The following is a 21,471-nucleotide window of genomic DNA, read 5'->3' as shown; positions in this document are numbered from 1 at the left end:
TTGTCCCTCTGGAGAGAATTCTGTGACCCCGGGAGGACACAGAGGGAGTCCTGAGTGAGTCAGGCAGAGCGATAAGCTGAGAACGGAGGCAGTGGTCACACATGGGCTGTAGGGTCAGAGAGGCTGGGGAGGGGCCAGCCACCCCTTTGGGCGGCCGCACAAATTCTCAGCGACACAGGCCAGATGTCTACAGACCTGCAAGGCAAATGCCCCTGGGAAAGCAGACCTGGGGATGACCCCATAGACATTGAAACGAAAGAAATGACTGTCCTCCTTCAGTAAACAGGAAGGAAATCAGTAAACAAATGAGTAACTGCTCCTCTGGTTACCTCTTAGGTTTTTCGAGACCACACCCCTTGGAAGCATCCTGAACAGGTTCTCATCCGATTGTAACACCATCGACCAGGTACACAGGACCACGACGCATTTCCGCAGTTCAGAGAGGCCAGGCCCCCAGGAGCTTTTCCTGCCTGGTGCTGGCTTCCCCAGATCAGAGCCTTGGGGTAGGAACCCAGTGGCCCCCATCTGATTATAATGCTGCCTCAGGACCTGGGGCCTCCCCTGGGAGACCCTCATAATAAGGCTGAAGGAAACCATATCCCTTTGGCTTCCATCCAAGCCCACTCTGGCTCACAATAAGGTTCCAAGCATACTCTAAACCAAGGTGACTGATTTTGTGGAGAATATTCATTTTGATTTAGCCTGTGTTCTTTATTTGCCGTCATACTAGATGGTGAAAAACAAAGTTCTAGTTCCTGTTCTCAGGGAGCCTACAGTGTAGCTGCAGGGGTAAGACATGCACCCGTAATAAAGGAAGAGAGCAAAATATGGCGCCAGGTAACACACAGAAGGTGATCAAATACCAAAACTCACCTGCCTTTCTCACCCTCCCCTCCTGCAGCACATCCCGTCCACGCTGGAGTGCCTGAGCCGCTCCACCCTGCTCTGTGTCTCAGCTCTGGCCGTCATCTCCTATGTCACACCTGTGTTCCTCGTGGCCCTCCTACCCCTGGCTGTCGTGTGCTACTTCATCCAAAAGTACTTCCGGGTGGCATCCAGGTGATGGCAGCACTTGCCAGGGGGTGAGGGATGGGAAGTTCTTTGCAGTAGGCACTTCAGCACTGTTATTAGAATCATCATCGTAGAAGTAGTAGAGTCGTGTCCCCCAAAACAGTGGAAAATTGAAATATTCATATTCCACTATCCTAATATAACCATCTGTCAGCACGCACACACTGCAGTTACTATTTGAACTATTTCCTTGGGTGATATGCTCAGGAATGGGATTGCTAGGTCAGGGTGTAGGCACGTGATTATGCCCTTCATTCATTTTGCCAAAGTGCTTCCCAGGAGGATTGTATGATTCCAGTGTACAGGCTGATGGCTGATGCATAAAATCAGAGGGCACCTGATGTGAGGGGTCTTATGGCAACCAGACCTCCCAGCCCACGTGGATCCAGAGCGTGGCTGGAAGCCTTGACTTGAGGGAGCCTCTCACAGCCTTTCTCGTTGATCACATTCGCCTTCATGAGCCTTGGAGCCACGCTTGACTCTTTCCTACTCAAAATTTTCTAAGAATGTTCTCTTGGAAGTTCTTTCTGGGAGTGACTCTGTTAAGCTCATAGATTCAAAGATTTGTAGGGACAATTTTTAAGAATCTTTAGGCCAGTGTGTCTCAAACTGCCAATCACAACCTATCAGTGGGTCATGAAATCAATATCATAGATCACAACCAGTAATTTTCTTAATGAAATAGAATAGAAAATATCAGACTGTATTCACATAGTAACAGTAAGCTTTGCTTGATGAAACCTTTGTTTTGGTCATGTATGGGGGTGTGTGCGTACCGATTCGTGATATAAAATGTGTTTCTTACTAGGAGTTGTGGTCAGAAAGGTTAAGTACCTCTCTCAAGTACACAGAGTTTGTTAGAAATGAGTGAAAATACTGATTGGCTATGATAATAATAATTAAATTTAGATACATTTTGGCCACAATTACCTTGCCCACAAGGATCACGATTTGTATAAACGGCTTTTTGCCTGGATGATCCAGAATCCCCTGGTACCCACACGGAACATAGTGCACTGATATTCACAAAATCACAGTGGCTTTTTAAACACCGTACAAGCTGTTCTACAAGGTTCATTTCTTCTGCCAGAGAAACCACCCTGTTCCCCTGGCACCCACTCTGGCCCTGGGGACAGTTTGTCCAGGAAGGCCGCTTCCTGCATTCCCAAGCTGACCTCCTTGGCACTAATACACTTGTCAAGGTGCAGCTGTGGGGAGCAGGAACCATTCTGTTGCCATGGAAACCACTGGCCTTTCCCTCTCGAGGAGCTCTTTAAATCCAAAGCCTGTGGTGGTTATCGGGGAGGGGACTGAAAGTGTGGAGTTTGGTCTTTCTGTTCCTTTGACTCGCTGTTCAAGTTGTTCGCCTGTGAAAGGGAACTAACACTGCTGCAGAGTGATGCGGTGCGGCAAAGCAAATGGATAGATGCAGACGTGAGGTGGGTGATGCCCAGGATAACAGTAACCGTTCAGCATGCTCTGCTTAAGTATCTACATTAACGAGCTCAACCAGTCCTCACGACTGCTTGATGGGGTGGTACCCTTGTCTTCCCTCTTTACAGGCGAGAAACTGAGGCCTAGAGAGGTGAAGCCATTTGCCCGCACAGTAGTAGGAGGTGGAGCTAGGATTCAGACCCAGGCTGAGCCCTGAGCTGCCCTCTTAACCATTTGGCTCTGCTCCCCCGCACAGGGACCTGCAGCAGCTGGACGACACCACCCAGCTCCCGCTGCTCTCGCACTTTGCCGAAACCGTGGAAGGTCTCACCACCATCCGGGCCTTCAGGTACCAGATTCACCCTGGGGGGGTAGGGGGGTGGGGATGGAGCCAGGGTCACAGGTCATGAGATTCAATTCTCAGGGCTCTGCTTAGGAAAGCCCAGGACACATGTCTCCCGACCCCTCATCAGGCCCCAAGGCCAGTCCACCCAAGGTGTCAGGTCTAGTGGGCTCTAGCGGCATGATCCAGAGAGGAGAATCTCAGGCCTAGAGCCAAGCCCACGGCCTCTGTGAACTAAAGTAAAACATGAAAAGAGAAAAGGCTGGGACAGTTCCTCACAAATCAATGCTGGAAAGGCCCTTACATGGTGTGGGCCAGCCCTGAGGCCATCTTTCATTGAGACTCTCCTGTGAGCCAAACACTTTGCTGAGTACTTTACATGCCAGTCTCATTCATTCTGCACTGCAATCTGAAACGGAAAGCTTGATTATTCCCAGTTCTCAGATAAGGAAATTGAGGCTCTCTGTAAGGTCCCACAAAGTACAGATTTGAACCTGCTTGTTCATTCAACAAACATTTACTGAGTGTTCACCAAGCCCCATACCAGGCACTAAAAAGACAAAAATGAGTCAGATGAGCCCCTGCCCTGGAGGCATTTACAGTCCAGGCTTTGAGCAGGCCAGGACAAACCCATGTGACAAGTACTCTGAAAGAAAGGGGGACACAGGCTCTGGGAGCATAGAAGGGAGGCAGTCATGGAAGGCTTCATTGAGGAGGTGTCATTAGTGCTAGGACTCAAAGAGGAGATAAGAGTTCACCAGGCTGGAGGAACTCTCCCAAAACTTCAGTTTCAGTTCCTCCAAGACTCCCACCATCCTCTTGCCACTCTGAGTTGTGATGTTGGGCTTGACAGAAGCATCTGAGGCTGCCTTGGGAGTGGAGGGGGCTGTTGCTCCCCACCTCAGTCTCTGTCTGAAGTATTAGGGCATCTCTCCTCCAGATAGACAGGCCAGAGACCCCTGACCCAGATACTGGGGCTCTGGCCTCTAAGCCTCACCCAGAGAGTGATTCTAGGTTATTTTTAGGATGGCACAGCTGTGCGGGGCATGACAGTAACCATGTGACGCCAGCCTTGTGTCCAGTAACCCTAGGGCTCAAGGGTCAGCCGACAGGGTCTGAGAAGGCCTGCCTGCATCTCCTCCCTTCAACCCCCAAAGTCCAGCTGCTGCCCTGGGAGAGGTGCCCAGGCTCCTGGCGCAGCACCGCAGCCCCAGTTCACTCTCTGGGGCATCTGGGGCTGATGGGAGGTCCTCTTTTGGGTCTTGTCTGAGTAAAGCAAAGCAGAGCAGAGCTCTGCTGTGGCCTTGGCTCTGCTCCCTGGACATCCCCTGCCACCGTGCAAGCCTGTGCTGTCTTCCCCACAGAAGCTCCCTGGAGCCTGGCATGACTCCAGGGTTTCCTTCCAGCCTCCTCCTCTTCTCAAGCCTGAACTCCCCAGTTCCTTCACCTTCCAGACCCCTCAACACTCCTGGGCCAACCTCTACTCTAAGTTTCGGTGATGCTCCTCTTAGAATTGATATCCTGGAGGCCTTCGGGCAGGGCCTGGGGCAGAGAGAGTGCGACTTTCCTAGAGTGGGCCAGACCCTTCAGTAGGATCTGAGTGTATGCCCGCATCCTGCAACCAGCCTCAGACCAAGCCAGCGGTTAGCCAGAGAAACTGCTGCCTGGGAGGCCTCCCACACCCTGCATTGACATGGTCAGTGAGTTTTAAATTTGAGTGAAGGACTTTTTAAATCATCCCTGAATGTGTTGAATCCATTGGCTTTTTGCCCAGAGGTCTGTCCTGCTGAGAGCTACCTAGCATTTATTGGTTGTACACTTCCCATGTGCCGGGTATATGTGTGGGTTATTGCATTTAATCCTCATAAGAGCCTCATGACATAGGTAGGAGAAGCCACGCTCTACAGCTGAGGCTGAGTAACCAGCCCAAGGTCACACAGACAGTGAGAGCTGGTGCTGGGCTTGGAACCCAGACCTGGCTGACCTTCTGGGTTTTTTTGGAGGCCCTGCTTTTTCCCAAGAAAAATTTCAAGGGTGCCCAACACTGAATGGTTGTTTCAGTCCATGTAGGAACTATTACTATCCCCATTTTACTGGTGAGGAAACTGAGCCTTGGTCCTGAGACACAGCCTGTAAGTAATAATGCTCAGACTCCAACCTGGGTCCACATGGCCCCCAAACTGGGGGTCTTTCCACATTCCTTACACTGTCATACACCTACCACAGAAGCTCCCATCTCACGCACACTCTCATGCACACCCACCCCTCAGGCCAGTCACACACCCCTCAGACTCCCCAGACACTCACACGTGCACTCACACATACACATCTTCAACACCCACTTACTCACACAAACCCTCAGACCGATGGCTTCACACTCCCCTCAGACACATCACCCCCACACACACATCCACCCTGTGGCTGGGCGATCACACCCTCTCACAACTCAGAGACTTGCTTTGCTCTCCTCAGACACATGATTCAGACACAGGCCCTCCACCCAGAAAAAATCGAAGCAGAACAAACAGCTTCTGGGAGTGAAAAGCAAATGCCCATGAGATCCATCTTGAGTTCTTCTGAGTCCCCTCAGTTGTTTACCTGAGACCATGCTGAGACAGCTTTCATTCATTCTTTCATTCACCATCAAACAAGTACACCTGCCCCCTCCTCTAGGCCTGGCGCAAAGTCTGAAGGTGTGGCCAAGGAGAGCGACACCAGGAGCCCAAGTCTTGTCAGAGACAAAAGGCAGATCCATACAAAGTAACACAAGGGAGAACGTGATGAGGGCACGAGGGCAGGAAAGAAGCCTCCAGAGTTCCTTGTACAGAGAGGTCCCATCTATCTTAGAGGGTCAGGGAAGTTTCATTCATTCGACAAATATTTATTGACAGTGCCAGGTGCTGGGGATACATTAGTGACCAAAACAAACATGGTCTCCATCCTCATGGAGTTTACAGTCTAGTGAGGGAGATGGACAATAAACAGCTAGAGAAATTAACATATGAGCAGAGGTTATGAAACAAACAGGCTGCAGAGATGGAGAAAAATAGGCCAGGAAAGGCCACTCTGAGGAGGTGCCACTTAAGGTAAAGCCTTAAAGTTGAGAGGAGTCAGCCTTGGGAAGAGCAGAGGAGAAAGCATTCCAGGCAGAGGGAACAGCATGTTCAAAGGCCCTAGGGTGGGGTAGAACTTGGCATTGTCACAAAACTGAAAAAAGGCAAGTAAAGTAATAAATTACTTTACTGTAATTTCTGTGTCTGCAACACAGTGAGCAAGGGAATTTGTGGCATGGAAGGAGGTGGGTGAGGTTGGCAGGAGCTGGCTCACACAGGCTTCTGGCAAGGAGGTGGTTCTTTATCCTAAAAGTCATTCATATTCTTAGCAGGGGAGAGATAGGATGCAATTTATGACTTAGAAAGATTATGCTGGCTGCTGTGTGGAGGGTAGACTGTAGGGAGATAGCAGGTAGACCTATCAGGAAGCTGATACAATAGTCCAGGTGAGTTTGCAGTGGGCAGGAAGCAGGCCAGAGGCAGGCAGAGGCCAGGGCTATTTTGGAGAAAGAAATAAGAGGACTGAGGGATTGGATGTGAATCCCGATGATTCCTGGGTTTCCAGCCTGAGCACCTGGGTGGGTGGAGGTGCGCTTTATTGTAACAGGGAAGCCCTGCAGAGGAGAACAGGTCTTGGGGTGAAAACAAGCGTTTGAAGGAGGTGGCACCTTTGACAGGTTTGAATAAGCAGAAGGGAGCTGGGAAGGAGTTCCAGGAAGGAATGGCATCCATAAGGTGGCAGAGGTGGCATGTCTGGGGGCTGCTGAGGCCCAGGTAGCCCCCTCTGCAGGTGAGGAAAGTCCCGAGGGCTACGTGGGCCAAGATTATTCCCCCTCACCCTCCCCATCCTCCCTCCAGGTACGAGGCCCGGTTCCAGCAGAAGCTCCTTGAATACACGGACTCCAACAACATCGCCTCCCTCTTCCTCACAGCCGCCAACAGGTGGCTCGAAGTTCGCATGGCAAGTGCCCCCCAGCCCCCCCGCACCCTCGGGACAGGGGGTTCTGATAGGGCTGTGCAGCCAGAGCAAGGGCCAAACAGGGACCGGAGGGTGGGAAGAGAGGATGGATACTGGCCCGGTGTGCATACGGGGTGGGCATCGAGCCCTCCTGCTTTTCCCACCTCTGGTGGTCCTCCCCGTGTCTGACCTGAGCCCTCTCTTCCTTATATCACTGCCTGGAGGCTTGTGTGTCTGAGGTGTGTGCCAAGAGCGAGAACAGTTGTGTGTTTAGCTGTGACAGGTGTGTCTGAAGTGGGTCATATGACAGGTATGGGCCAGCTGGTGAGGCATGCATGCTGGGCTTGGGGGCAGGGGGAGCAGAGCTACGTGCACACGTTGTCTACTGGGGCTCCAGCCTTCACAGCCTCCTGTGTGTCTGATGATGTGTTGCGGGGCTGGGGTTGAGTCTTGGCTGAGCTGCTCTCTGCCCTGAAGGGAGTGAGGGGTAGGGGTGCTGTGGCTTCAACCCCTGAGGGTCCAGGCCAACTCCACTGCCTCTGCAGGAGTACATTGGTGCATGTGTGGTCCTCATCGCGGCCGTGACCTCCATCTCCAACTCCCTGCACAGGGAGCTCTCTGCCGGCCTGGTGGGCCTGGGCCTTACCTACGCCTTAATGGTGAGTGGCAGCAGGTGGGGCAGGGGAGGAGTCAGACACCAGCCCCTGGGGAAGCTCAGGGCACCTTCCCTGACTGAGACGCTCCCAGGCCTTACCCCACGCTATAGCGAGTCTGATGCCAGAGGGACCATGTGGGCAGGAGGGCTTACTGCAGGTCCCTGCCCCTTCACCCAGGCCTGGGCCCCAGATGGGGGTGGGTGAGGGTCCACACTCACTGTAACCCCCATGGAGGGCCCCCTGGACAGTCAGCGGTGGGCAGCAAAAGGCATCCTCAACTGTAAGAAGAACCATCCTGGTGGCCAGGGGCAGGACCAAGTGATCACTGGCTGTGAACGGCTTGCTCCCCACAGGTGTCCAACTACCTCAATTGGATGGTGAGGAACCTGGCGGACATGGAGCTCCAGATGGGGGCCGTGAAACGCATCCACGGGCTCCTGAAAACTGAAGCGGAGCGCTACGAGGGGCTGCTGGGTGAGGGGCGCGGGAGGACTTCTGGGGAAAGGGCCCAGCGTGGATGTGTGTTTGGGTTGCGGGGGACACGAGGAGCCTGGGGGTAGGGGGGCATGCCTGGATACCAGCTGTGGCCCACACCTGGCAGCTGACCCCCAGCCTGGCCCCCAGCACCATCGCTGATCCCGAAGAACTGGCCAGACCAAGGGAAAATCCAGATCCAGAACCTGAGTGTGCGCTATGACAGCTCCCTGAAGCCAGCGCTGAAGCACGTCAATGCCCTCATCTCCCCAGGACAGAAGGTCAGGGGGGCGGGGAGGGCAGAGGGCTGGACAGCCTCACAGAGTCACCTCCTTGCCCTCAGGGCCCTCCAGGCCTCACACCCATTCAGACCCCCAGTCTCCCAGCCCCGGGCCTCTCCCCTTCTCCTCCTGCTGCCCTCACTCACCCACCAAGGAGATGGACAGACTCCCCCCAGACTCCTCTGACTCAGAGGGGCTTTGTCAGGGCCCCCCACAAATGGTCAGGGTCTCTCCCAGGGCACTGTACCCCGAGCTTCAGAGCAGGGTCCTGGGGCAGAGAGTGAGGCCCTGTCCTGGGGAGGGAGCTCCTGTCTGCACTCTGATCCAACTCTGACTGACTCCCCCCTCTCTCCCCCTCTGCTCCGACGCTGCCCCTCTCCTCCTGTCTCTTTGTCTCTGTCTCTCTCACTTTGTCATCGTCTGTGGCTGTCTGTCTCACTATCTCTGACCTTTAGATGTACCTCTGTCCCTGCCTCTCTTATCCTTCTATATCACCACCTCTGTCACTGTATCGGATGCGATGGGGTGAGAGGTGACTCCAGTTTAAGGTGCGGTACATCCTGCACACAACGCTCAGCCACCCCTGTGCCCTCCCGCCACACCCAGGCACATAGAGACACACCAGTGGCCCTGGCTCCCCTGCAGTCATGCACCACACCCAGCCACACAAGTAGGAGCCCCCTCTGGATCCACTGCAGGAAACAAGCCCAAACCTGGGTCCAGCCCTGGCTAAAGAGATGCTGGTCAGAACACCAGGACGAGAAGAGATGCTGGGGCTTCCCACGCCTGCACAGCCCAGCACTAGAGGCTCCCAGACACCCCAGGTGCCCACAGCGTACCTGCTCCTCTCTTTCCAGATTGGGATCTGCGGCCGCACAGGCAGTGGGAAGTCCTCCTTCTCTCTTGCCTTCTTCCGCATGGTGGACATGTTCGAAGGTGAGCTGTATGACGGGCACCCCTCATGTACCCACAACCACGAGATGGGACCTCAGTCCTGGGTATGGTCAGACGTCACAGGAGGCCCAGCCATCACTGCCTTCCCCCGCATCCTCGTTGGGACCCATGTTCCAGGCAGACCCTGTCCCCAGCGCCACCGTCTCCCCGCTCCTTGGTGCCCCACCTGTGACACTGTCTGCATGCAGGGCGCATCATCATCGATGGCATCGACATTGCCAAACTGCCGCTGCACACCCTGCGCTCGCGCCTCTCCATCATCCTGCAGGAACCCGTCCTCTTCAGCGGCACCATCCGGTGAGCCCCCTGACCCCTGCCACCAGGCCCACCCCAGACCCAGGCCCGGCTCCGCTCCTCCAGATCTGGGGCATAGAGAGGAAGGGGTGGACGAGGCCAGGAGCCTCCCTGGGCAAGCAGCCCTGCTCTAGCTCTGGGCATGAAGGGCTGGCGCGGGTTCTTTAAAGCTGCACCCTCATGCCTTTCTCTTTTCCGTTAGGCCTAGGCACTGGTAGGGGTCCCCCAACCCTCAAGCCTGGGATGCTTTCCTCCACCCACTGCCAGCACCTTGCTGCCCCCTCCCAGCCAGGCCCCCAAGTCAATCAGTTCCCACTCACTGCTCCCTTCACCAGCCTCACCCTCTGTGAGTCCCCTGGGAATAGAGCCAGGCCCCTGCTCCCCTCTCTAAGGGCTTTGTGTGTCACCCTCCAGATTTAACCTGGACCCGGAGAAGAAGTGCTCTGACAGCACACTGTGGGAGGCCCTGGAGATAGCCCAGTTGAAGCTGGTGGTGAAGGCGCTGCCAGGAGGCCTCGGTAACTACTCCTGGCTGAGCACAGGCCGGGTACTAAAGGACGCCTGTAAGGGCTGGGAAGGGACAACTCACACCCGTGTCTTAGCTTTGCCCAGAGTTTAGAGTCTGGGGTCTGGCAGGATCCCAGAGACCATTAAGTTCTACTTCTCACTATACAGGAGCTCAGAGATGTCAAGTGATTTGTCCCAGGTCACACAACTGGCCAGTCAGGATCTGGCCTCTCCTACAGGGCACAGGGGAGACAGTAAGGAGACAGAGCTTGCAAGTCCCCAGTGCCATGGTGGTATATTCGGCCCTGCCCTCCACATCCACCTGCCTGCCCAGTTCTGCCCGGAGGGAGGAGAGGACTGACTGGAAATCACAGGCACAGGTCACTCATCAAGGCTACTGGGAAGACTGTGTCCCCACCCCGGGGGTCAGCAGAACCTTTGGTGTATCTGTTGAAACGCCTGGGACAGTGGGGGCCGGCCAAGCCTTGGCTTCAGAAAATCACCCCACCAAGGCCCATACACATGCAGGACGGACACGCTCTGTGCTGATGCCAGGGCCACAGCCGTGCGTAACTCCAGGGAGCACTCTTCTCTTTGTAACTGCAGCAGACGGCATCTGCGTTGTGTAAGGTGCAGCCACACTGTGCACACCTGTACTCATGACACACACCTACATATTTACCCCTGTACACACATTTCCTGAAACCCCAAGCCACTCCATCCACTAAACTCACAACGCAGAATTAACTCAGCCCTGCGCCCCCTTCCTGGGGCTGTTTTCAGATGCCATCATCACGGAAGGCGGGGAAAACTTCAGCCAGGGCCAGAGGCAGCTGTTCTGCTTGGCCCGGGCCTTTGTGAGGAAGACCAGCATCTTCATCATGGATGAAGCCACGGCTTCCATCGACATGGCCACGGTCGGTGCTGGGCACACCCATGGGGTGGGGGTCTTGGAGAGGGTTTTCGGGGGTGTTAGGGAGAAGGTTGCACAAAGTAGTCCTGAAACTCAAGTTGCCTTTAACATCAAGAGTCATATGGAGCAGAAAAGGCGAAGGGCTGGGGGACCCTGATTCCAGGTAGTCTTAAGGCTGGAATATAACACACATACACACAAGCTGCACACGGACCCACAAATTTCACACCCATCCCCACAACCCAGCACACCCAGACACACTCACAGCACACACACATGCACACAGCTGAGCTCCCAACAGGCGGAACCCAGCCCCTGAACACTGGGAACCTGGTTGGTCCTATGGGGACTAGAGCCAGAGGGAAGGGGTGGGGCTAGGGTTGGGGGTCAGATGGGAGCTGTGCCAGAAGCCAGGCCAGACCCCACCCACTGGGCAGGTGAGCCAACAGCTGCTGCTCTGACCTGGCAGGAAAACATCCTCCAGAAGGTGGTGATGACGGCCTTCGCAGACCGCACTGTGGTCACCATCGCGGTAAGGGGCCCATGATGGGGTGCAGGGGGGACACCCAGGGAGATGGCTGGCCTCCTGAGGCTGTCATCAGTGGGCAGCCTCTGGGCTCACCTGCGCCTGGTAATCAAGAGAGGACCCTGTGGCAGTGCAGGGCAAGGAGTCTGGAGGGCTTGCAGGGAGCCTGGATTGCAGGATTTGGGATGTAGGAGGGTTTGTGCCTGCACTTCCCTCAGACCTCCCCTCTTTCTCCAGGTTCCAAGGTCCGCTCCTGTCCCAAGGCCCTGTGAGCTAGGCTAGGGTTACTTCTCCAGAGCAAATGGGAGATGGGGGCGTTGGGAGAATCTCTGAGTCTTGAAGCCTGGAGGTGGGGCAGAGCTGAGACCTGGTGAGGGAGAGGGTGGCATTAGCAGATGGAGGGTTTGGAGTTACAGCCACACCGGGCAAGGGCAGTCACCACAGAGATAAGACATTCTGGCCACATGCCTCCTCCTCCAAGCTGCAGGAGGGATGCCTCAGCTGCCCCAGGCCGCCCCCCCCCAACCCTGACAGCCCCTCCTGCCCCGCCCAGCACCGCGTGCACACCATCCTGAGTGCAGACCTGGTGATCGTCCTGAAGCGCGGCGCCATCCTTGAGTTCGACAAGCCAGAGAAGCTGCTCAGCCAGAAGGACAGCGTCTTTGCCTCTTTTGTCCGTGCAGACAAGTGACCTACCAGAGCCCAAGTGCCATCCCATGCCCCACCCTGCCCCCACCTCCCGCCCGGGTTCTCTAACTGTAAAATCACTTGTAAATAAAGAGACTGGTTATTTCCTACCAGAGGCCGTGGGTCTGGTGGGCAGGGACTGGGGAGGACCGTGGGTCCCATGGAAGCAGTCTGACTTTAGCATCAGGCAGACCTGAGGAAGCTCTGTGAGTGTGGGCAAAAGCATGTTTCCTCATCTGTGACACGAGGGCTGTCTTAGTCTGCTAGGTTGTATTCGGCTGCTGTAACAAAATACCATAGCCTGGGTGGCTTAAACAGCAGAAATTTATTGCTGACAGTGCTGGAGGCTGGAAATCCAAGATCAAAGTGTCGCAGGCTTGGTTTCTCCTGAGGCCTCTCTCCTCGGTTCCAGACAGCCACCTTCTAGCTGCGTCCTCACACAGCCTTTCCTCTGTGTGCACACCCCTTTTATCTCTCTCTCTCCTTATTAGGATACTAGACATATTGGATGAGGCTGCACTCCTATGACCTCATTTAAACTAAATTACCTCTTCACTGGCCCTATCACATTGCAGGGGCTCCAATATATGAATTTTGGGGGGAATGCAATTCAGTCCATAACAGAGTTATAGTATTTTTGTGATTATCTCATCAGATAAGGTAGCAGATCTGCATATAGCTTGGTCCCTTTTCCTTCTCAGTTTAATTCTTGGATTAAAATTGTGGGTCCCCAGGTACCCCGGATTAGCATTATTTCCATTGCAAATGACAGGAACCCAACTCAAAGTGGCTTAAACAGTGGAATTTATTATCCCATATGACTGAGAAGACCAGGAGGTATACTACTTCAAGCACGGCTAGATCCAGGTGTTTGACATCAGGGGTGATGAATTCCATCTTCCTCTCCCTCCCCCATGACAGATGGCCACTAGCACCTCCAGCTTACATCCTACCCCTCTGAAAAAGAGAGGGGCCTGAATCACATGTCCCCATGTCCATCCCACACATAGGGACATTCAGAAGTGGGAGAAGGGTGGCCCTTCAGAGAGAAAGCACAGTACATATGCCACAAGTCAGCCAGGTAGTGACTGGGACATACTGGGGCCCAGACACTGGGGAGACTAAAAAACAGCTGTCTTCAGACTCCATGTGCATCATGAGACACGAGTGTATACCTGTCCCACCAAGAAAGGAAGGTGCTTGTTTACCTATCATTTTATTATTATTTACATGTTGCCTTCAGTTACTGGCTGTACCAGGCCCTTGGGGTGCAGACCTAGGAGTCTTGGGCCTTCATCCTTGTTGTGTGCAAGGGGGTCAGAGTCATACAGTGTAAAGAAAATCCACCAGTCATTGGAGAGGGGTCCAGCACAGACCCTTCTGGCTATTGCAGGAGCCAGAGGAGCTTGGGAAGGGAGAGCTCTGTGAGGCCTGGCAGGCTGCCTGGGGGAGGCAGGATTTAAGTTGGGCATGGGAAGGGTGGGAATTAGATAAGCAGAGAGCTAGAGAAAAGGGCCCAAGACAGGGAGGGGGAATAAGATCAGAGAGCCTTGAATGCCAGGACAAGGAGTCTGGGACATGCCTATGCACAAAAGGGAAGTGGAGAAGGTTTTGGAATGCGAAAGGGACCTGACAAGTGCAGTGTTTGGGGGAGATGAGTATGAGGAGGTGCAAGATGGAGCAGAGCAGGAGGCTGAGCACTTTTGGTGGGGGGCTCACTTTCCAGGCAAGCGAGGCCTCAGGGCCACACTGTGAGGCAAGTCCTAACCTTTCCAGCTCTGAGATGCCTCTGGGGGCCCAGCACTCCCTCCACTGTTGGGCCTCCCAGGAGCAGAGCCTAAGGAGGGAAAAGAGGATTCCCACCGCCCCCCCCACCCCATGCCTACGACCAGCCAAGGGATTAAAGGGAAGTAGCAAGGGCACAGGGGCACGTCACAGCTCACACTGAAGTCTTGCAGAGATGCCTAAGGCCATCCTAGCCCAAATTCCTCAATAGCTCCCCTGATGGTGTGCCAGCCTCGACTTGGATACCCCATAGATGAGGGTCATCTCTGGTAATTAGAACTGACTCTTCCATACGTGAAATCAAAGCCTGCCTCTGTTCCAGTGTCTATACTGGTTTATACTTTGGACCACACAAAATAACTAGTCCATCCTCCTTGGACCCCAGGGGTTTCTGCGATAGTATCTGAACTCCCTGGGAAGACTCTCCAAGGTTCCTTTTCTGATGGCTGAGCAGCCATAGTTGCCCCAGAGTTTTCCTGTGTAACTCTGTCTCCTTGAGCTGCCCTCTCTGCTCACCCTATTTTCCCTTCCCCACCCTAAGCACTGCATCTCTGGTAGTATAGCCCAAGATCTACCATGAGTAGTAGAGGGGCCCCAAGCCACAGGACAATCCTAGGTTGATGCCTGCAGTAGAAACGCCACTCCTCTTCAGGCCAAGAGCTTAGGACCCCCAGTGCCCAAACCAGCCCTGACACAGCTCCTCAGGCTGCAGGTGTAAGGAGGTGTAAAGCAAGTGCCAGTAGCTCAAACCCCCTTTAAAATGCAGGGGTGGGGGCTTCCCTGGTGGCGCAGTGGTTAAGAATCCGCCTGCCAATGCAGGGGACACGGGTTGGAGCCCTGGTCCGGGAAGATCCCACATGCCGCGAAGCAACTAAGCCCGTGTGCCACAACTACTGAGCCTGCACTCTAGATCCTGCGAGCCACAACTGCTGAACCTGCGTGCCACAACTACTGAAGCCCAAGTGCCTAGAGCCCGTGCTCCACAAGAGAAGCCACCACAATGAGAAGCCTGCGCACCTCAACGAAGAGGAGCCCCCGCTCGCTGCAACTAGAGAAAGCCCACGCACAGCAACGAGACCCAACACAGCCAAAAATAAATAAATAAAATAAATAAATTTTTTAAAATTTTAAATAAATAAATAATAAAATAAGATAAAATAAAATGCAGGGGTGGGATTGAAAGTGTGGGTCATGATTGAGAAGATGCAACCACCCAGGCTTCTGGCTGCAGCATCCAGCATCCCCTGTAGTGGGTATTAAACTATGTTTCTACACCTACTAAGGTACATCTCCACCCCTCCCCCCGGAAGTCCGTGGCTTTCATCAGACCCTCAAAGGATTCGTGACTCTGAAAATACTAAAATCATCGCCAAAGAAAAGAAGCGGTCAGTTAGGAGTCCTCGGGCCACCTAATCTCCCCGCCCCAACCCCAGTCACCAGGTTGGTGACACAGCTCCTCGGTACCGCCTTTCGCTGGGAGCCCACAAAACCCAGGCGGATATTGACCCAACCCAGGATGGGAAAATTGCGGTGGGACCAGGGCGACAGAGCATCGGTCCCCAGAATGGGAGGGCGGGTCACGACTCCCTTCACGCCCCCCCGCCCCGCCCCGCCCCGCCCTGCCCTGCCCTGCCCTGCCCTGCCCTAATTTCTTAGCGCGTGGTCTGGGAGGAACCTCTTTGGTCCATCTGATTGGTAAAACTCCCAAGGCCAGACGAAGTGAGCCGGGAGAAGGAAGGCGGTGGGAGGTGAATGGCGAGGGGCGGGGCTTGCACTTGTGCCCGCCAGCCCTCCAGCCCAGGAATAGGTCGGGCTCCCCCTGGCGGCCCCCGGTCCCCACTCCACGCCTCCGGCGCTCGGTGTCCTCAATTCTCTACCCCACCTAGCACAGGTCGGTCTCCGCGGGCCGACTGACACACAGAAGGACCGGCGGACGGCCCTCCGCGAGCGCCCGGGCAGCAGGAGGGGGCGGGGAGGCGAGGACTGCGGCTTGATGAGCAGGAGCAGGTGCCGCGACGAGGAGCGGGGGGTGGCAGGGACGGAGCGGCGGGCGGGGTCGCGGCGCCGGCGTGCGTGCTGCCGGCGCAGAGCCGGGAGGCCGCGGCTTAGAGTGGGCCTCGCCAGCCAGGTCGCGCTGGGGGCGAGGGGATCAGGAGTGGAGCTGGGTGGGGTGGTGACTCTGGAGGGCGGAGGATCCCAAGGAGACAGAGAGGACGAGAGCTAGAGGGAGATCGGAGAGCGGCGAGAGCGCTACGGAGGGTGGGGTAGGAAAGAGGTACCAGGAGGTGAGACGGTATGAAACTGGAGCTTGGAGGGGAGCCCGGGGCAGAAACGGGTGAGGCGGGAAACACGGTGCGGGTTGTGTGGGGTGTGGTCGGTTGGTAAGATCCGGAGGTGTGACGTTCCCAGGTGGGAGAGGTGGGTTGAGAAAGAAGGCTGAGTGGGGAGAAGGGTCCTAGGGAGACGCCCAGGGGTGGTCAGCGAGTGGAGGAGAGCTGAGCTGGGATCCAGAGCCAGGTGGGGAACAGGCAGAGTGGGGGGTTCAGTAGGCAGTGGGCAGGTGGGCTGAGGTGTGAGGCTGGTATAAAGTGAAGGAGGGGCCAGGTGGAGGTGAGGATGAGTCTAGCTGGGGAGGCATCTCAGAAGTGAGGCCGGTGCAGACTTAGGGTGGTCCCAGGGCGGAAACCCCACAGTAGGCTGAAGGCTCAGTCAGGTGGTTGCTCCTCCCCCATGGGGGAGACCTCCCCCTGGTGGTCGCTGGAGCCATGCTGTCCCGCAAAGGCATCATCCCTGAGGAGTATGTGCTGACGCGGCTAGCAGAGGACCCGACAGAGCCCCGGTACCGTGCCCGTGAGCGGAGAGCCCGCTTCGTGTCCAAGAATGGCAACTGCAACGTGGCCCACAAGAACATCCGGGAGCAAGGTCGCTTCCTGCAGGACGTGTTCACCACGCTGGTGGACCTCAAGTGGCCATACACGCTGCTCATCTTCACCATGTCCTTCCTGTGCAGCTGGCTGCTCTTTGCCATGGTCTGGTGGCTCATCGCCTTCGCCCACGGTGACCTGGCCCCTGGTGAGGCTGCTGCTGTGCCCTGCATCACCAGCATCCACTCCTTTTCATCTGCCTTCCTTTTCTCCATTGAGGTACAGGTGACCATCGGTTTCGGCGGGCGCATGGTGACCGAGGAGTGCCCTCTGGCCATCCTGATCCTCATTGTGCAGAACATCGTGGGGCTCATGATCAATGCCATCATGCTGGGCTGCATCTTCATGAAGACTGCCCAGGCCCACCGGCGGGCTGAGACCCTCATCTTCAGCAAGCATGCCGTCATTGCCCTGCGCCACAGCCGCCTCTGCTTCATGCTGCGCGTGGGCGACCTCCGCAAGAGCATGATCATCAGCGCCACCATCCACATGCAGGTGGTGCGCAAGACCACCAGCCCTGAGGGCGAGGTGGTACCCCTCCACCAGTTGGACATCCCCATGGAGAGTGGTGTGGGTGGCAATAACATCTTCCTGGTGGCTCCCCTCATCATCTACCACGTCATTGACGCCAAGAGCCCGCTCTATGACCTGGCGCCCTGCGACCTGCACCACCATCACGACCTTGAGATCGTTGTCATCCTGGAAGGTGTGGTGGAAACCACGGGCATCACCACCCAGGCCCGCACCTCCTACCTGGCCGACGAGATCCTGTGGGGCCAGCGCTTTGTACCCATCGTGTCCGAGGAGGATGGCCGCTACTCTGTGGACTACTCCAAGTTTGGCAACACCATCAAAGTGCCCACGCCGCTCTGCACGGCCCGCCAGCTGGATGAGGACCCCAGCCTGCTGGATATCCTGACCCTCGCCCGCGGGTCCCTGCGCAAGCGCAGCATGGCCGTGGCCAAGGCCAAGGCCAAGTTCAGCATCTCTCCAGATTCCCTGTCCTGAGCCCTGCTCCCTTGGGCCCCCCTCCTCATGTGTGTGCAGGCCAGTGTGGCATGGTATGTAGAGCGGACGTGGTGCGGGCCCCTCGGCCAGGACAGGACCTGTTAAGAGGCTGGGCCCTCCTCATCTCAGCCTCCCCGCCTGCTGCTCGCCCAGGGTGTTGCAAGGCACTTGTCGCTACTCTATTTCTGGCCTCAGCAGGAGCCTGTACCGGGTTATTTTTGTCCCTGCTCCTCCCAGGCCCAACTCAGGACTGGCTTTCCCCCCGACCCCGCCCCAGGCTAGGGGAGCTGTGAGAAGTGTCAGGCCCTAAAGCTGGGACTCCCATCTAGTCCTTGGCCGCCACGACTGACCGGCTGCAAGCCGGGCGGGTGGCTGGGGAAGAACAGTCCCCAGATGGGAGGCCTGCTGCTCTGTTTCTGTGGCCCTGAGAGATGCCTGTGGTGAGGCCCCAGCCCCTACTTGGTCTCTGAAAAGGTGATGGCCAAAAGGGTGGGCCTGGCCTGCTGGGGAGGGCAGGCAATGAGGGAGCACAGTCTAGCTGGAGGGTTGGAGATGTGGAGCCTCCCTGGGGCGGGCTTGGCAGAGAGGAAATGGCACCAGGAGGCTTACCTTGCTGAGCCCTGCCCAGGCACGGGGAAGGGGAGACGGGCCCCTTACCCCTGACCCCAAGGCTTCTTCAATGGGGGCTCCAGGGGCTGGGGCTGCTGCACCTGCCTGCTCCCATTCTGTCCCCGGCCCTGGGAGGCTGGAGTGGGCTGGGGCGGACCCTGGCGTGCCAAGCTGAAAGAGGCTGGGGAGAGACTGGGGTCCTGGGCCCACCACGTTTGGCAGGCCTCAGACTGTACTCTGGCCTGGCTCCCCCCCGCAGTGGTTGCCACTCACTTTGTCAAGAGGGTGGCCACGGAGGGCCTTTGGGTTGCTAGAAAAGGAGATGTTGGAAAGCTCAGGATGGAAGGGGTGGGTGAGGTCCCTGAGGCAAAAAGGCCCTCGGTCCTGGCAGGCTTGACCCCCAAGCCGGACTCTTGGAGCAGTGCTGTGTGTACTTGCCCAGAATTCTGCCTTCTCCATTGTCAATAAAGCCTCCCCCTTCGTGACCTAAACTCTGGGCTGTTCTTGCTGGTGGGCAGGGAGAGCAGGGGCTGGCAGCTGCCAGCCTACATCTCAGAGGTGCCATGGACCCTAGCTGGGAGGCCAGGAAAGGGACCTGGGGCTGGCCCTCTTCCCCCAGTTCAGAGACTTCCCCTTCCTGCCTTCGGTAGTCCAGCCTTACAAGACCGTCTGACCATCTCAGTTGGGCACCCATCAGGCTTATAGCCCTGAGCCCTGCCTCCACTCCCAGGGGACTGATGGAAGGCCGAGGGGCTCAAGGAGAGAGGCGGGTATGTCACAGGCATTAGTGTGGCAGTTGGAGCGTTAGCTCTCAAAACAGCTGCTTGAGTTCTAAGACCTTTGTCACATAACTTAACCTCTCTGTGCCTCAGTTGCCTCATCTATAAAGTGGGGATACTAATAGTACCTACCTCATAGAATTGTTGGAGTAAGTGAAAAGCGTTATGTCAAATGCTTGAGTGCCTCGTCCATAACCAGTGCTCAATAAATGTTAACTGTTGAGACTGCTGTTCAATCAGCCACGTGATGAGACAACTGAGCAAGCAAATGCTGAGAGAAGGTGCTGTTATATGTCCCCTGGTGATGCGTTTCTCTGCCTGGTCTTACTTTCTACACAATGTCCCCTCCCAGCTCAGACCCCGATGACAGGGGCTGTGACTGCACCTGTTACCTGGGCTTCTTGTCTCCATCTCATCCTCTGCACACCATCTGCCATGTAGCCACCAGAGTGGTCTTATTAAAAGACATCATTCTCTCCAATGTCAAGTGCCTCCAGTAGTTCCTCATCACCTGCTGGTCAAGGTTAGACCTGTGACCAGTCATTTCAGGCTTTGCCTGCTTTCCAGCCTTACAGCTTACTGTTCTCTGGCCAGGACACTGTGCAACCAGCCGTCCCACTGGCAGCCTCAGTATCCCCTCCTTGTATTTATCTTCCTACATCTGAGCTTTTGCTTACTTATTCCCTTTGCCTGGACTGCCCAAGCCTCATCTCTACCTGTTGAAATCCATTAAGGTCCAAGCCAAGTGATGCCTCCTTGAAGCCTCCCCTGATTCCTCTAGGAAGCGATGGTCCCTTCCCTTCCTCTGTGCTTGTGGGCATTCTACTTTTGCCTGTGTTTATGGGTCCGTCTCCCCATCCCCAAGTCCATGGCTCCTTGAGGTCAGGGACTGTGCCTGATTCAGCACTGTGACTGGCCCTGAGTAAGTGCTGAATGAATGAATGAATGAATGATGGATAATGTACAGGACAACAAGCCAAGGTCAATGCTGCAGTTTGAGGCCTGCAGAGGGCTTTGGCTGGATCAGTGAGTTTGTCCCAGGCTACTCCAGAGGCAGGGCCGAACGGCCAGGAAGCTGCTGGTCGAAGCTCTAAGATGCCCCCTCTCTGCACCCACAGACCCCCAACACTGATTCCTTGCTGAGCTGACCTGTTTCTGGTTTAGAGGAAGAAGGGATGAGAAGCTACTCAGAGTTGGCCCAGAGTTCTGGGGACAGTGCCTGGCTCTTGGGACTCAGCTTGGCTGTCCTTAAGACCAGAGGAGGGGGCCAGACTCACTAATGAGAAGCTCCTGGGCAGCACCTTCTCTGGGGACCATCCAGAGTAACCTTCCTCCACTCCCTCATGCACCTTAAACAGCTGGTGACAGTGAACCGGCAGAACTGAGGGCTCAGCGCCACCTGCTGACCACAGACAAGACCTACTTGATCCCCAAAACTCAGAACCACTGGTCCTAGGCTTTCGGCTCTGAGACCCCTAGCCTTTAGGCTTAGCTCAGGGAGGAGCTGGAAAGTTCCAGGCATGGAGGGACAGCTGGACCAGCCCTTCCTTGACACCCTCCACCGGATGTTCTTGTCCACTGGTAGTGCTCCCACCATGTGGGGGCACCCCCTTTTTAAGGCACTTGTCTAAACTAGACAAGGGAGCTCCCCTGAGCTCCACTCAGCCCAGCAGGAACTTTTGTGAGAATTTTGTTTCTGATATTCCGCCTCCAGGACAGCATTGGGCGTCACATGAGAGCAGATGGAGCAGTCCAAGCTCGTCCACACCCTGTGTGCAGAACTGGCTCTCCAGATCCCAAGGATGTAGCTCATGTCACTGTGGTCCATTGCTGACAGAGGCACTGTTCTCTGGGTTTGCAGATGAGGAATTGGGATCAGACTTGGTGTTAACTTGCTAACATCTCACAGCTAGTAAGTGGCAGGCCCAAGATTTGAACCCAAGTCTGTCTCAAACCACAGCCCTGCTCCCTTCCCCCTGCTGCACAGTCCCAATTTCCTGAGTGCCACCTTTTTCTAGGGGTGCCCCCTTGCTCTCAACTGTCATGTCTCTAGACCAAGAACAGGAAGGGAAAGCATAACTCAGGAAGGTCCCAGATTTGAGACTGACACAGACTCAGCTATGATAAGTGACAGCCTAGATCACGTCCAAAACACCAAGGGAGCCAGAGGGACTGTTAACTGAGTCCAAGCTTGTACTGCTCGCCGCATGCCAGG

At 55.7% G+C, this 21,471-nt stretch overlaps 2 protein-coding genes across 7 annotated transcripts in view; both read left to right on the top strand.

Moving 5' to 3' along the window:
• Positions 1-12,155, top strand: part of ABCC8 (ATP binding cassette subfamily C member 8) — a 74,458-nt gene extending 62,303 nt beyond the window's left edge. For all 4 annotated transcript variants that reach the window (XM_068554587.1, XM_068554586.1, XM_068554585.1 and 1 more), the window contains exons 27-39: positions 337-406; positions 902-1,059; positions 2,762-2,854; positions 6,760-6,862; positions 7,405-7,518; positions 7,869-7,989; positions 8,140-8,270; positions 9,128-9,206; positions 9,413-9,521; positions 9,933-10,036; positions 10,809-10,942; positions 11,408-11,470; positions 12,018-12,155. In XM_068554587.1, the coding sequence (XP_068410688.1) occupies positions 337-406; positions 902-1,059; positions 2,762-2,854; positions 6,760-6,862; positions 7,405-7,518; positions 7,869-7,989; positions 8,140-8,270; positions 9,128-9,206; positions 9,413-9,521; positions 9,933-10,036; positions 10,809-10,942; positions 11,408-11,470; positions 12,018-12,155 (1,417 nt within the window). The remainder of the gene's footprint in view (positions 1-336; positions 407-901; positions 1,060-2,761; positions 2,855-6,759; positions 6,863-7,404; positions 7,519-7,868; positions 7,990-8,139; positions 8,271-9,127; positions 9,207-9,412; positions 9,522-9,932; positions 10,037-10,808; positions 10,943-11,407; positions 11,471-12,017) is intronic.
• Positions 12,156-15,803: 3,648 nt separating this feature from the next.
• Positions 15,804-17,868, top strand: KCNJ11 (potassium inwardly rectifying channel subfamily J member 11). 3 transcript variants are annotated; one of them, XM_068555726.1, is made up of 2 exons: positions 15,804-15,943; positions 16,947-17,868. In XM_068555726.1, the coding sequence occupies exons 1-2, from the start codon at positions 15,930-15,932 to the stop codon at positions 17,866-17,868; spliced, it is 936 nt and encodes a 311-aa protein (XP_068411827.1). In that variant the 5' UTR covers positions 15,804-15,929. The 3 variants fall into 3 exon arrangements, with proteins under 3 accessions (XP_068411827.1, XP_068411826.1, XP_068411825.1); XM_068555725.1 differs by lacking the exon at positions 15,804-15,943 and adding an exon at positions 16,702-16,775; XM_068555724.1 differs by lacking the exon at positions 15,804-15,943 and having other exon boundaries at positions 16,702-17,868.
• The last annotated feature ends 3,603 nt before the right edge of the window (positions 17,869-21,471 follow it).

Source organism: Eschrichtius robustus, chromosome 11 (genome assembly GCF_028021215.1).
Source record: "Eschrichtius robustus isolate mEscRob2 chromosome 11, mEscRob2.pri, whole genome shotgun sequence".
NCBI classification, from domain to species: Eukaryota; Metazoa; Chordata; class Mammalia; order Artiodactyla; family Eschrichtiidae; genus Eschrichtius; species Eschrichtius robustus.
The sequence above is the reverse complement of the archived record's forward strand: the minus strand, read 5'-3'. Positions and strand labels throughout refer to the sequence as shown.

Excerpts from the sequence above, each read along its gene's own strand:
- KCNJ11 (XM_068555724.1), top strand. The coding sequence starts at position 16,702 with ATGCTGTCCCGCAAAGGCATCATCCCTGAGGAGTATGTGCTGACGCGG.